General features: G+C 39.9%; 2 protein-coding genes across 2 annotated transcripts; both read left to right on the forward strand.

Moving 5' to 3' along the window:
- The first annotated feature begins 5,870 nt into the window (after positions 1 to 5,870).
- LOC104452179 (glucan endo-1,3-beta-glucosidase) lies at positions 5,871 to 6,646 on the forward strand. The gene is given in 2 exon segments (XM_018875639.2): positions 5,871 to 6,291; positions 6,294 to 6,646. Coding segments are annotated over 2 exon segments (774 nt in total).
- A 2,556-nt stretch (positions 6,647 to 9,202) lies between these two features.
- LOC104450465 (mitogen-activated protein kinase kinase kinase 1) lies at positions 9,203 to 15,982 on the forward strand. The gene is made up of 8 exons (XM_010065033.3): positions 9,203 to 10,576; positions 11,355 to 11,439; positions 11,560 to 11,622; positions 11,709 to 11,866; positions 12,736 to 12,808; positions 12,931 to 12,990; positions 14,821 to 14,931; positions 15,275 to 15,982. The coding sequence occupies exons 1-8, from the start codon at positions 9,546 to 9,548 to the stop codon at positions 15,494 to 15,496; spliced, it is 1,803 nt and encodes a 600-aa protein (XP_010063335.2). The 5' UTR covers positions 9,203 to 9,545; the 3' UTR covers positions 15,497 to 15,982.
- Positions 15,983 to 16,086: the final 104 nt, after the last annotated feature.

Consider the following 16,086-nt stretch of genomic DNA (forward strand, 5'->3'; position numbering starts at 1 on the left):
CTTTGCATCAGCAATACGGTAATCACTCAATTTACTACTTTCGAAGGTGAATTAAGTCCTATGGGATATATGCTGCTATAAATTAATAGATATTACAACATTCGAGATGAATTGCTTTGTTCTAAGATAATTTGCGGCTTTCACGCTTGCTATGAGATTGGTAACGAGTTTCAAGGCCGGTTGCTCCTTATGATGTAACTTACTTCGATTACTTCCTATGAGGTAAATCACTTTGTCTCTAGATATGTTTACTACTTTTAAGCAATATGACTCGTTGCAAAAGCAAATTAAATTACTCCCCGCGACATAAATATCTTCGTCTCAAGAGATGTCGCTCTCTTCCATGACGCTATAATTTACTCGATCATGCCACATTTTGGACCACGCCCATAGTTACTATTTTCCTTTCTTCACGTGATAATTCATCTAGACCGCTTATGGCGGGAGAATGCTAATCACCTTAAACATGGTAATTTATCTTAAACCGTCGCAAGAGACGAGACTTACATTTATTAAGGGACCTTGATGGCCGTAAATTGTTTCGTACTTCGTAACTCGCTAATAATAGGTGATTATTTTCTCACGTGTTTGTAATTAATAGATCATCACGATCTATAATTGTCCGTCGTTAATGGTAAATTTCATTTATACTTGATAATGCTATCACATACCAATTATCCAATAATATCGTAATTTTTCCAAAATAGGTCATGAAAATGAAAACTTCCTTTTTCTAATAATCATACCTCCAACGACAGTAACTCATGGGTAGTCGTCGTAAATCTCGAAAAAAAAAACTATAGCTATTACTTTACTCTTTGGAGTGGCACCTAACGAGTCCGTAAATTAGGATGTCATCACTTGCTAATTTACCATTATCAAGATAACTTAACTCAAGTAATCCCAAGTCACATAACCTATAAGAAGTAATTAATCTTAATGGTAGTAAATTGCAAAGTCCATGTGAATGACAATTGACAATCTTCCCTTTTTCCCCATTATCAAATTAATCATCCAAAACGAACTAAAAATGAGCATTTCATAATTACAGGATAAGGATGAGAGCATTTTCGGAAATCGATGATTGTTTAATCCCAAAAACCAACTTTTCTTTACACAGGGGGAGGGACCAAAAATGGTGGCCCATCTAAATTGAAATAGTTTTTTTATATAAAACGAATTGTCAATTCTGGACTCACTTTTCCCACAAATCTCTATTTTCCCATTTTTCCCCGACCTCCCAAAAGTGAATTTTATCTTCACTTTCCTCATTTGGAAGCAGATATATAACAATAATAACAGAAGGGGAAATATTCTCACGTAGAATTACGCTTTCGGCCTTCGAATTCGGGCCATTGGAAGGAAAAGGAAGGGCGATTTGGTAATTACGATGATTGAACAAGTGGAGAGTCTTCTTTCTTTTCTTCTTCTTTTTCTTTATTTCCATTTACCGAAGAAAAGGAATATTCTCCATATCTACTTGCGTCGCAAAAAGGCTCCACAGAAAAAAAAAAAAAAAAATCCTCCGCGTCTCTCTGTCGATCTTTTTTTTTTCCTGCATCCTAAGGGTGAAAGCATAAAATGAATTCCCTCCTTTCCCTTTTCTCCTCCTCTTTTCCCCCCTCCCTCGCATGAAATAAAATACATACGTCGGTCATTCACACATCACACTTGATGCCATCTGAGTAAAACTTTTTGTCATTCAACAATATATCAAAACTTATTTCTACGATGATTGCGGATTTTAATGGTAATTTCAATACTGTGTTGCCGCACAATAACATAAAAATTTCATCGAAAATAATTAGTCAAGCCATTTTCTTAGGGTATTTAAAATAATTAAAACGACGACACCATCGATCAAGGAACTGGATTGCACAAAAAAGAAGAAACAATGCCTCACCCGTTCTAGCTTTGTGAGGTAGTGCTTTCCTTTGCCACCGCCCTTTTCGGAGAGACGAGCACTTTGTGGGCACTAGACCCCACAAAACATAAAATTTTCACCGTCCTTTCAAAAATAATAGAGGCATTATTTAGATATCTTTTTCACTAAAAGCGTGCATTTTTCAGTAAAATGACTGAAATATCCCCGTAACAACGAATTCTACCAAATATTTATTGACGAGACTTTTTTTCCTCTCATCCTTGACTTACGAGCAAACATTTTTCTGTATCGCGCTATTCGATTATGTTAAGCAACAAATCAAAATATAGAAAGACTAATTTGTTAGAAGCATGGCCAAAAAGTCAGAAGATGTTTATTTTTAGATCATACCCATATATCAACAAAAGATAAAGCACAAAAAGAAGAAGAAAAAGAGAATGCGATCTTAAAGCGAGAGAATCAAAATATTAAGAAGTGCTTAAAAGTTTGAGTTTGGAATCAAAGAAAATGTAACTAGAGTTTCAACTCCTAATTTGCAATTCATATTTGCGAAAAGCTCAAATGAAAGCATATAATAAGTGATCTTTAAGGCCTTGTTTGGTAACCAACCAAATGGTAACTATTTGTTTTTTGTAACAAAAAAAACTTCGTTTGATAACATTTTTGTTTATGGGAATAGATTTTGAATAGAATCAAGAAATAGAAAAAAAAAAATCTTTGTTCCTCGGAACAATTAAAGAATTAAACAATTTTTTTCTTTTCATTTTATTTTTCTTCTTCTTCCTCTAGCCAATCACAAATCTTGACAATGGCTGGTGACCAGCTAGACAAAAATTAGCGACCTCACTGACCCCAGTGAGACCAAGCCTTGTTGGCTCGAGCCTCGGCCTCACCTAGCCACAACAAGGCTCCCATAAGGTCACCAGCTCTTGTCTGACCAATCGCCGGTTATAGGAGAAAAAAGGAAAAAAAGAAAGAAAAAAAAAAAAGAGGAAAAATGTAATAAAATTATAAAAAAAAAGTAAAAGATATTATGAGTCATAAAAAAATTCAAGGGCCGTATTAAATGCATCTATTTTGAATATAAAAATTTTGTATGGTCATCAAATCTTTTTGAATTATCAGAAACTCGTCAAGGGAACAATATAAACAAATATTATTTTTTAGCATAAATTATTTCCAAGAACAGTATAGTTACTAAACACACTCTAACTATGGAAATCTAAAAACTAATTCTAGCAAAAATACCCACAAGAAACATCTGTTAAACTGAAATTTGGTTTTCATTTTATGATATAATTTCACTCAAACTATTTGAACAAAAATAGGCAATTAATTGTGTATTCATAAGACGTCAAATGAAAGTTTATAATCTTATATATAGCTTTTATGCTTCAAAACATGAGATTGGGAATTAAAATTAACAAAGTTATCTAGGCAAAGTGATATTATGATATGAATAGAATGATAAATTGTTGGGAGGAATGGGCATATAACGAGAGACAGGGAAATGAAATTCATTTTCTTGATTAACGTGATTAAGAAAAAAAGAAAGAACGAACCCATCGGTGGGTAGCACAGTTGGTTGGGCTTTACTACCTCATCGCCGAGAGAATGAGTTTGAATCTTTACGTTGCTAATACATCTTAAGCGGGAGCCATGTGGTGGGGTCTTGTGGAGGCCCCGATGGTGTCACCGTGTACCGGCAGGTCGTGTGATCCTGTAAGGGGGCTCTAGCTGTTCCTTGGTATCAAAACAATAAAAAGGAAAAAGAAAGAAAGAACAAAGTGAAAAGAGAGGATGGGGTTATTTTGGTCAATTAAGTGGTAAAAAAATGAGCGTCTGAGTCAAAATGATGGCGGAAATAGGTTCAACCAAAAATTGTATTATTAGATATTTGAATAATTACTTCTATATTTATTCAATTATTCAATATTTCTAATTCCACGAGCTTTGCTTTATTTATCTAAAGCAATTCTTTTTGAATTATTCATCCCATAAAGTACATTTTTTGTATTACTTTAATTTCAAATAAAGTATAATGGTAATTTATTTCGTTGTGAAATATATTTAATATATTACTTGTAATTATAATGTATTTATTAGATTGGTTGAATATAATGTGCATCTTTTTAAAAAGATATAAACAGGCCGAACAGATAAAGCAAAAGTTAGCTAATATACCAGATAAAGCAGTAAATATATACATTTCTCGCGGCACGAAATTTCCATGCATTGGTTATTTACTATTAATTCTCAACTTCCACTGTTTTTGGATTTTATGAACAAGAATTGTTCTCACCATTTTGTGATCAAATTCCTGCCTCTTCAAGAGAGAGACTAATCATCATGCACGATATAATTTACTAAAGCTAACCTAACCCGTGGAGGTCGGCCATATTCAAAATGCTTTTGGAACTAACTACTTATGGCACGTTTGGTAACGATTTTGTTCTCGGGAATAGATTATGATCAAAAATGATTTTTTTTTATTCTGTTCCCGGGAACAAATTCTAAGCATTTTAAGCCGTTTGATAACTGTCTAATTTTTTTTTATTATAGAATAGAATTACGTTTGGTACTATGCTCATTTTTAAATAATTTTTATACTTTTTCATTTTTTCATTTTTTTTCTTTTTTCTCGTATTCTTCTTCTTCTTCAACGGCGACCGGCTAGATGAGAGCCGGCGACCTCACCGGAGCGTCACCGCCCCTCAGTGAGGCCGGCCCTCGTCGGTCGTGCCTCGCCGGGGCTAGGCGAGGCCCACGGCACGGCTCGCCCTCCAGAGGCAAGCCTAGCCACTGGCGGCGATGATGGTAGACGAGGCGATCGATGAAGAAGAATAAAAGAGAAGAAGAAGAGAAAATGGAAGAAGAAGAGTTGTTTTGATTCTTAGATTTGTTCCTAGAACAAGAATCAACTTTTTTTTTTAATTATTGATTTTATTTCAAATCTACTTCCGGAAACAAAAAATAGAAATTTGTTATTGGGAACAAAATTTTACCAAACGTGATTCTGTTCCAAACTACTCCCGAGAATAAAGAATCAGAATTTGGCATTGTTTGGATTGTTACCAAACAGGGCCTTAATCGCGGGTTGCTCAAGTCAACAGGTTATTTCAAGAGTATTTATCTTCTGCCTTTAAAAGGTAATAATATTTATCCCGTTAAACATTCCTTTAGCACTAGACTAAAATCTAAAAAATCTGCTGAGCATATTTACATTTGGGCAAAACACACGAACAAAGCACACGAAAATGTACCAACACAGGTGGGTTTGCCTCCAAAAAGTTGAATCACGAGGAGATGATTTTTATTGGCCGTTGTAGAGATTAGAAAACCTCATTATCTATACTATGTATGCAGCAAAATTTCAATTTTTGTGGTCCAAAATTACTACCACAATGCCCTGAAAACAAAATCATGTCTTAGTAGAGTAGTGGAAAGTCAACGGCGACTTTTGCAATCTTGCCTAGATCCGATTTCAATTTCGTATTCGATTGCACGGAATTGGGCCAGCATATTGCACTAAGCTTTTCTCCAACACGCATTAAATAATCTCTCGAAAATGAATCAACCGTCTTGCTCAAGTTTGAATCAACTGGTTAAAATGAAGAGCTCTGCTCAAGGGATAGCAATGCTCATGGTGGTGGCGATTATGAAAATTCAGTGGCTTGTTCTCACAACTCACAAGCAACCGAGTGAGTAAGCCTCTGCATGCCTGAAAAAAAAAGGAAAAAAAAAAGGGAAAGATTTCAGTGATCTTCTCAAATTTATTGTTTTCAAATCATACATCGCTATTTTTTTCGAGATGGCGTGTTCCTTTTGAGTACTCGTCTTTCAAATCTTTCCTGATACCCATAATATTGGTGTCAATTACAAGTTTAATGGAGATAATCTCCTATCTCCTATCTCCAGCTGACGCTGTCAGCCTCTTGGGAACTTATCGGATAAGTTATGTCCGAGACTTCGACTGAGGAAAGATATGCTGGAAGTGTTCAGAGGCAAACCCTTTGTCATCTCACTCGGCACTCAAAATGAGGACATCGGAAACCTTGCTTCGAGTTTAAATACGTCCCTCGCGTGGATCCAGACCGATGTCTGCCCATACATAAGCGACGTGGACATTGGATACATCACGATCGGTAATGAGGTGATCCTGGGAGCGGGCGTGGCTTACGTCGCTCAAGCCATAGACAACGAGGTGGTGGCAATCTCCGCCGCTGGTATCACGAAGACCATTATGAAAGTGTCCAAGGTGATCGCGATGGATGTGCTCGCAAGCTTGTACCCTCCGTCGGCCGACGCATTCTCCGATACTGCCTCACAAGCGTTGAACCAAATCGTGCCGTCGCTGGTGCGTCAAGGGGCGCCCCTCATGCTGAATGTGTACCCGTACTTCACGTACTCTCGGACCCTGAGAAGATCTCCCTCGAGTACACACTGTTCATATCAAGGGACGTCGTCGTGAGGGACGGGAGCCTCGAGTACCACAACCTGTTCAACGTGATGGTCGATTGGGTCTTTGCGGCCCTGGAGAAGATCAATGCGGCCGACCCGAGCATTACCATCTCGGAGACTAGATGGCCGAGTGCCGAGAACCTGCCGCACGAGAGCACGGACAATGCCAAAACCTACAACAGGAATTTCATGGAACGGATCTTGAACAGGACCGGGATGCCGAGGAGGCCGGGAGTGGCAATGAACGCCTCCATTTTTGACCTGTTCAATGAGGACGAGAAGGCAGGCGGGGTGGAATAGAACTTCGGATTCATCTATCCCAACGTGCAGCCTGTCTACCTGTTCTGGCCAGGATCCTAAATGTAACTGACGGCTTGCAATTCTGGGTTAACTGTTTGGTTCTTGTACATGTATAATCGCTAAAGACTAAAATCTTTCAGATGCGCACGATGTTGGTGTCGATTATAGGTTCCATTGAGACGGCCTTTCATCTCTGGCCATCGTTGCCAAACTATTGGAAATTGTGAGAATTTATATAGGACCACTGTCAATAGTTTAAAAGCTTAAACTATTATATTAAGGCATAGTTTAATATTTTATTACTCTAATACTTTTTTTTACGCGTATGGTGGACTTTGGCCTACGCCTAAAGCGTGAAAATATATAATTAGGAAGGTAAATAGGAGACTAAACAATTTGAATTTAGACCTCCTACTCTAATACTATGTGATAATTTGTTTATAGCCATTGTCAACTATTCTAAAAACTAAAATTATTAAATAAATATGTGATTTAATATTCAATTATTCTAACAAATACCGGTCAAAGTAGGTCGAGTTTGAGTTCGAGTCTCTAACCCAAGTTTAGAAATGTCAAAAGTGTTTAGGGGCAAATCACTTATCATCTCCCGCGGTACTCAAAATGAAGACGTACGAAATCCCTCACCGACTTGAAGTGCGGCCCCTTGCATGGATCCTCAACTGGGTCCGTGGTCGTCCTTTGTATATGGATGATGACGACATTTTAGATATCACTGAAGGTAATGAGGTGATTCCATGGTCGGAAGCGCCTTACTTAGCTCAATCCATAGGCAACACACTAGCAGCAATTTTCACTGTTGGTATAATGAAGACCATTAAGGTGTCAATGGTGACCACGATGAATGTGCCCTCGAATGCTCGTATCCCCCATCCGCCGGTCCATTCTCCACCGATGTTGCAAAGCCTTGAACAAGATCATCCCGTAACTCGTGCGTCAAGAGGTGCCTCTGATTTTGAACGTGTATCTTTACTTCACGAACGTTCCAAACCTTGAGAAAATATCGATCGAATATGTGAGGGCTCACTTTTGATCCCACTCACAGTGATATTATTCGCTTTGGGTTGCAGCCGCACTGCCATTGCCCTCATGGTTTTGTTTTTCAAGACTCCATTTGAAGGATAGCAAAGGGGTAGGAATGAACCGAATTCTATATCACTTGAGTACGATGAGGTAATGCACCATTCAATGTGTAGCACTAGTTTGAACTCATGGTATATATAAATATTTTCGGACCATAACTTTTACAAATTCAATGAAAACATAATACCACTCACTTGGATATACCCAAAATAAAATAACAAAGCTCACTCGAATCAACAAACTCATAATCCTAATGACATCAAAACTAAGTAAAATACTATTTCAACTACGGCTTGACGAAATTAAGATAAATGAGTTTTCAGTTTTGATATTACCCTGTAAAGTGCATAATGGGTGTTTGATTTGCTTAGAAGCGATACGTATTACTCGTTGAATTTTGATTGCTCACCCTTTTATTTTCCAATATTTTTAGGTCCATTGGTTAGTGGCCATCAGAGCAATGACGTTATCGTGGGGACTTTTGAGAGTTGGACTCATGGGTGGTTAGATGCTTGGTTAGATGCTACATTTTTCGGGTGGAAGGACGGCCATGTCCCTCCATCCCTCTAGGATTCGAGTTGTGACGGGATATGCACTGTTGCTGTCGGATGATGTTGTTATTAGGGATGATATGTTTGAGCACTATAACTGATTTGGTGCGTCGATCGATTCGGTCTTCACGGTCTTAAAGAAGATTAATGCGGCCGATCTGCACATCGCCATACCAGGAACTTGATGGGCCGCGTCTTGAACTGGATGGGTATGCTGCCAAGGACTGTAGATTCTTTTATGCCCAACTTGCGACTTGCCCACCCATTCTGATTAGGAACTCAAAAGGAATTTGACAGCTCGTAAACCTCTATAAAATTTCGACCCAGAAAAAACCTCTATAAACGACTTGGCTTTTTATTCACGAACAAATGGTGCTATCTAGAAGCAGAGAGATATTCCCGGGATCTTCTTTAGCTCCCGGCAAATGAGAGCTGGCAGCCTGGCGTAAACAAAACCTCTTTCTCTTTCGAAAAAATATATATTTAAAAATTTCACGTGCTCTGACCAAAAACAAAAGAAAAAGTTTCGCGTGCATTTTTAAAAAGTCCAGACGGGTTTTTGTTTTTGTTTTCGTTATTTCGCGTATACTTCCGCGTATGATTTAAAATATTCGAGCCGGCGACGAGTCTGGTTGGGTAAAATCCTCGTGTACGAAAATTGTTAATTGGGATTATGTAGACCAGGAAAGGACCATACGGACGAACAACAAGGACGAGAGCGGGCCCACCGCCGGGGGCATAGTGCACCCCACCGCCAGCCGTAGAGCAACATACGAGGGGACCCCACATCCAAGTCGCCCCCCCGGCCTCGTCAGATCCCTCCACGTGGCACCGCGTCCCGCTTTTCCAATCTCCTTCGGCGGCTTTTTCCCGTGTTTTCTCTCTCTCTCTCTTCCTCCTCCTTTCTTCAGTCTTTCACTCTTTCTCGCCGGTCAGCTCTCTCTCTCTCTCTCTCTCTGCAAAAAAATCTTTTCCTTCCCCAATTTTTTTCTTTCTCGCCAATATTTTCCCGGAAAGAGACCGGCGAGGCCCGACCGAGCACGTCTCTCCACGCCGTCTTCAACCGCGGGAAATCCGAGCGAAGCGCCGACAACGAGGTGGTTGTTGTTGCTGCCGCCGCGGCGGCTTCTTTCCCTCTTTTCCTCCTTCCTTCCCTCCTTCCGTGCCGCGTCGGCGAGTTCTCGAGCGCTCTCTCTCCCTCTTCTTCCCCATCTGCGCTCCAAACCCTAGGCCTATGCGGCGGCCACATGCGTCGATTCTTCTCTAGCATGGAGTCCAGGAAGAACCGAGGCTCGCGGCCGCGGCTCGAGCGCCGCAACGCGGCGAAGCACTACGACTACGACGCGTCCTCCTCGTCGTACTCCCCGGACGACTCCTCGTCCTCGGCCTCGGCCTCGCTCCACACGCGGTCGCTGGACCTGTGCGAGCAGACCAGCTTCAGGGTCGAGGGGGGCGAGGGCGAGATCGATCTGATATGCCGGAGCCTGGGGCTGACCGGGATCGAGGACTTCGCCATCCCGACGGCGGCGTGGGAGGCGAGGAAGATCAGGTCGTCCTCCGATCTCCTGCCCCGGTCGAGGTTGCAGTGGACGGAGAGTCCCAAGGACGGAGGCGAAGAGAAGGCTGCGGCGGAAACCGAGTCGCGGGATGGGGGGTTGACTGAATTGACTTGGATCCATTCGCCTAAGCCGAAGCGGCGCGATGAAGTGGTTGAGGATTCAGGGGACAGCCTTCGCGAGAGACTCGGGGCGGATGCAATCCAGTCGATTCAGGACAAGTCTGTTGAGCTGGGCGGAAAATCCGTTGCGGTAAGAGGAAGTTGTGGGATAAAGGGCGCTAGGCCGCCTATGCTTAAGCCTCCACCCTCAGTTCGGATTCCGATAATTGACGATGGTTGCTCGACGTGGGACTTACTGAGGTATTTTGCCCCTGTTGTCGAAGAAGAAGAAAAAGGTTCTAGCGTTGCTGATGAACGGGTTCATCCCTCCTCTGATGAAGAAGACGGAGATGGAGGAGAGCGGAATCGATTAGCAAATGAAGCGACTAGGGTTGCGGCTGAGGAGGAGCAGGAAAAGGGAGTAAGGTTAGGGGAGACCGCGGTGCTCTCGACATCTTGCTCATTTTCGACCTCAAATGATGAAGACTCTTCAAGTACTACTACAACTACACCGATAATTATTTCACCGAGTGAGAGATTCAGACGAATAATCGAAAATTGGGATAAGGGTCAGCTTCTGGGCCGTGGGTCATTTGGATCAGTCTACGAAGGAATAGCTGAGTAAGTGCGAAATTCTCTCCAGGCCTCACTCTAATCGTTTAGTTTTGCTAGTGTAATTCCTGAACCGTTTGGTAGGTCATTATTTAATGCAGCTCTAAGGTTATGTTCCGAATTTTCTGTATAATTCACGTTAGCTGGTGGAAATTAGGAGTTGCTTGGATATTGAGCGAAGTACACGGCTCAGATGTCTTATTACCTTATTAATTTTTGCCGAAAACCCAGTCTAAGATCATCATGCGGGACATTTGGTTTGCGAAAGCAAAAGGAGTACTATTGACTTTCTTTCTTTCTTTTTTTTTGTTGGTTTCTTGTGGGATGATGAGTTGCTATTAGCAAGCAAAAGGAGTATATGGATCTGAGTTTTGTTAGCTCTGAGTGTGGGAGAGAAATTCACAGAGTTAGATTGATGTGCTGCAGTGATAGTGGAGTTTGGTCCTTTAAGGTTCACGAATTGGCAAATTAATGAAAAAGGATGCATTTGACTGATATCCCAAATGTATGTGACTCTTCTGCTTATGTAGGCAGGACTCCTACACTAAGAAAGCCTGTACTTGTCAATCAATCTTTTTCCTGCTGTCATTGAAAGTCATATACTTTACATGCCATTATTGTTCCTGCTGTTCCTACATCTGCAGCATTATGTAATTTCCATTTACTGAGAGAGTTTATTCCACCGGAAATTACTTGGTTTTCTTGGTACTCTATGGACTCATCGAATTCTAATCCATACATTAGGAAATTATCATTAATGTCCTTCTTCCTTTCTCTTGCTCTGCAGTGATGGCTTCTTTATTGCTATAAAGGAAGTGTCATTGCTGGATCAAGGAGATTTGGGAAGGCAAAGTATCTTGTATTTGGAACAGGTAATTATATTTTCTCCTTTGCCTTATCTAGAACGTCAACGTAATTAGGAGAGGCTGGAAATGTCAAAGCTGTAATTTGTACCAGTATTTGCTTGATCTCATCGAGTGCTTTCATTTCAGGAGCTTGCTCTTCTAAGTCAGTTTGAACATGAGAACATAGTCCGGTATTACGGCACAGCCAGGGTAAGGCTTTCTTTCTTATTATGTTGATGACGTGCTTTGTAGCAAGTAACTCTCCACATTCTTACAATCAACAAATGCATGAACAGGATGAATCCAATCTCTATATTTTTCTCGAGCTCATGACGAAAGGTTCCCTTGCAAATCTCTATCAAACATATCATCTAAAAGATTCTCAAGTCTCTTCGTACACACGACAGATCTTAAGCGGTCTAAAGTATCTTCATGATCGCAATGTGCTCCACAGGTGAGACATGCATACATACCCTAATTCCTGTAGTGTTATTATACAATCTCTGTAGGCACCTTTGATGTTACTATACCCTAATTCCTGTCATGTTATTAGTGCCAGATCTTTGATTTTGGGTGTTCTTAGTGGGCGTTGTTGGTGTGTTATGTCTGCATTACCATTGTGCTACTGCTGCCAATTTTTTGCAGCTGTATCCGTATGATCTCTACATGCTTTGGGCAAACATTGTGTTTCTTTTTCCAAGAAAATCTTTTTTTTTTCTCCTCATGTTTTACTAGAAGAAATTCTTTCTATATTGTTTCTAAGGTGTGTATTCCGTATGTAATTTATATTGGCTATATCTTTAAGTGAGAGGTCTTTGAACACTGATTTTCCTTTTGAGACTTAATCTGGTCTTCATCGGTTTCACTAGATTGTCTTTTACCACATATTGTTATTGCACCGTAGCTGGCTTTATTGTGGTTGCAATATAACTGCCTTTAGTTGGAAAAATATCTAGTGTTGTTGTTGCATTAAAACATACTTCCGTGTAGTTATTCCCTATTGTTTCATGCACTGTTTTGACTTTTCTTTCGGCTTTTGAATTGATCTTTGTTTCTTGCGAATATAATGGAGCAAAATAATTCTCAAAGTAATGACTTTCTTTGCTGACTTAAGCTGCATCATGTGGAACTTTGTTTTGTGCTTTCATAGGTTTATTTGAATCATATTATTTTTTGTTACTTAAGCTCTCTTCACTCTTGTTTTTATAGTTGTTCAAATATTTATGAATCTGATTCAGTTTCAATGGTTCTCAATTGCCATTCTTCATTGTAAAATTGCTTCACCTCTTTCGGCACCTCATCTTTTTCATTGTTGTGCTTAAGGGACATCAAATGTGCAAACATTTTGGTCGATGCAAGTGGAATGGTGAAACTTGCAGATTTTGGATTAGCAAAGGTAATTATCGCTTTTTTTTTTCTTTTTTTCTTTTTTTTAAGGTTGTACGTGATGACACTTGGTTCTATGGATGTTGAATCTGCTAACACTACTGGCTAATCCTTTTTCTTCTCCTGCCTCAGGCAACCAAATTGAATGATGTCAGATCTTGCAAGGGCACTGCATTTTGGATGGCACCGGAGGTTGTCTTTCATCCTTTCTATTTCTGGTTCTTTTCTTTTACTGTAAGTTTGAGTTTTTGAGTTGGCGTCAGACTAGATTATTTTATTCAAATGATGGTTGGTGGCCCATAAGTTAGGGTCGATGTGATCATCATATTCCAGTGGATCAGATGATATATAGGACAAAAAAGATGTAGAGCTGGATGAAAGGTTTGATAGTGAACAAGGGCAGGACATTTCTGGGCAGGACATTTCCTCTTTGGGCATATATTGATATTTCTTTTCTTTGAAAACATTTCCTATTTGGATGAAAGGGTTTGATAGTGTGTAGATTCTAGTCTTTTCCTTTTCAGTTGCTGCTATTGTCTTTGCTTAAGTGACTGTCCTTTACATCGAGCTTAATGGGTTCTTTCAAAGTGCGAAGGAGGAAATGTATCCATGTATATATTTGGTTGGCAGTCATTGCCAATGTGAAGATTGAAGGAGCTATATACATCCTTTATATCTCCTTGTACCCATGGGGGGTGTTTGTACTGAAATTACCACTTCCTGATACGATAAAATAGGATGAACTGAGACTGTATTTGAGACAAAGATGGCTATGAAGAATGTAGAGGAGGTAGGATGGGCAATTGCTCTGATCTAGTATGGAATTTCGGTTGGACTTGGACGGTATTTGGAGCAATCGGATATTATAAAATGTAATTTAATATCTAATTTCCTAGAATACATGGTACAATGTAAGTGCTCAAAGGAAGTACTTGTGTGGTAATTTGGACTCCAAACATTTCCCTCTTGAAAATAAGTCAAAGACACAAAAAATAAGTCATAATCTGATTTACAACTTCATTTTGCAGGCAAATCATGGAGCCCTCATCTCTGTTTTACTTTGCAACAGTTTTCATTATGTCGTTAGTACATCCTGCAATCACTTCTCTGTAATAATCAAAAAGCTATTGAGTGCGGTCATTGAATTTCCTGCACTATGTGGCACATGACTGTGCAAACTCTCCTAAGCCCCACTCCCATGGCTATTAAAAATTTGCTTCTTGGTGGAGTGGCCTCAAATGAGGCCTTTTATGAGCATTTAGGCAACAAGTACTAGGCATGGAATGGAATGTGATAGGATGATATCCTCATGAGTGTTATACTCATTTTCATCTTCAATGCAAACAAATAGTGATTAGTTTGTTTCCAGAAATTTATAGGGTCAAAGTGGAATTTCTAGGAAAGATATGAAATGCCCGTAACACCCAAGAATATGTCAAAAGTGGATGTCCCCTCTAGCTCAAATTGTTGCATCCGAAGAAAGGAATGAAGGTTGAATGGATTTTCATTCTTGCCAATTTTCTGACTACCAAGGGGGGTGCTATGAGCGAATATCTTATTGAAGCGTGACATGTGCTGTGTCATGGTTTTCGAACTGTTAAAAAGACCTCAATATCCTCTGAATTTTAGTCTGTGTCTTCTCTGTGGATGGAGAGTTGTGCGTCTTGCAAAACTTGATTTGGGGGTGGATCATGGGCTGTGTCACAAGTGATGTCGGATGATGTTGATCCCATAGTCTGGTGTTCGTGGCAAATTTTCAAGCTGCATCTAGGTGTGGTTATTGTCGTCGTCGTTCTTCTTCTTCTTCTACTTCTATTATTATTATTGCTACTGTTACTTTCTTTCTTTGATTGTGCTGTATTATCCACTAACAGATACTTTTGAACTTCAATTAGTCAAATGCTTCATATGCATAATTGTTTGTCTCTTTCTTTTTAGACATTTGAGTCATCCAATCAACAAGTTTGCTACATCTGATACACATTATTGAAAGGATTGTAATGCAAACTTTGGCTAATTCAGGTTGTAAAGGCCAAAAACCATGGCTATGGGCTTCCCGCTGATATATGGAGCCTTGGGTGCACTGTCTTAGAGATGCTGACCGGTCAGGTCCCATATTCTCCTTTGGAATGGGTATGTTCCTCTAACATTTCTTGCTAAAATATCTCCTCCGATTGTCTTGTTCCAAGAAAAGAAGAATCTTTCCAACCAGTTGTCTCTGATGAGGCAACTCTTTAACTTGGACAATGAGGGTTTTCCTTCTGATAACAGCTTTTCAATAATGTCGAATCATACAATACCTTCTGTGTTTTCTTTTGCTTTACTATGTACTCTTGTTATATTTTTCAGTTTAGTAAGAAACTGAATCATTTCAAATCGTTTTGTGCGCAAACCTGTTATCCCTTAAACTGCACTTACGTTTATCCCGTAGAAAGCAAAAGATTACGTCTGACTGTTTAACTGTTGACCAAATCAGATGCAAGCATTGTTTCGGATAGGAAGGGGTGAGCCACCACTGCTACCAGATTCTTTATCCAGAGATGCTCGTGATTTTATCTCGCAATGTATACAAGTTAATCCTGACAAGCGTCCCACTGCCGCTCAGCTCTTAGATCATCCATTTGTGAAGAGGCCAGTCCCCACATTATCGGGGTCGGCATCTCCTTATCACGATCTCGGTAGACGAGCAACTGCATAAACCATACCAAATTCATCTTTGCTTATTCGTTGACATCAACTTCTCACTGCCTTCCTGCGGATCTAGCTGTAGACCTGTGACTTATAGAGAGCATGTATTTGGTCTGTATTATTAGGTTTAGGAATTCATGCCTTGCAAATATGTTTAGTTTGATGCCTAGGGTAGGTCAATTTATTTTTGCCTCTTGCTTTTCTCTCAATTTCTTTTTTCACTGGTGAAAGTGAAGATTGCAAGGGACAGACGACCCTATCATTGTTGTCGTCGTCGTCGTGGCGATGGTGAGAAAATGAAACGGGGAGACAAATGTATATAAATATATATCTCTATCATGAAATGCGTGTATTTAAATTGAGTGAAGCCAGGTCTATGATTCGGAGGTTGATGTTGGCAAGGAAAAGAGGCCTCAGTTGGATATCCATGTATTCACTGGTTCAATTATTGGAACAAATATGCCCCAATAGTATAATCTCTAATTTGAAACTGCAAGCTATCCCCTCTCTCTCTCTCTCTCTCTGTCTCTCTCTGTGTTTCTGTGGAGGTGCAAAATAATCATTGTATATCATCAAACTCTGAAATATATATAGTGAACA

This window comes from Eucalyptus grandis, chromosome 6 (genome assembly GCF_016545825.1).
Source record: "Eucalyptus grandis isolate ANBG69807.140 chromosome 6, ASM1654582v1, whole genome shotgun sequence".
Lineage (NCBI taxonomy): Eukaryota > Viridiplantae > Streptophyta > Magnoliopsida > Myrtales > Myrtaceae > Eucalyptus > Eucalyptus grandis.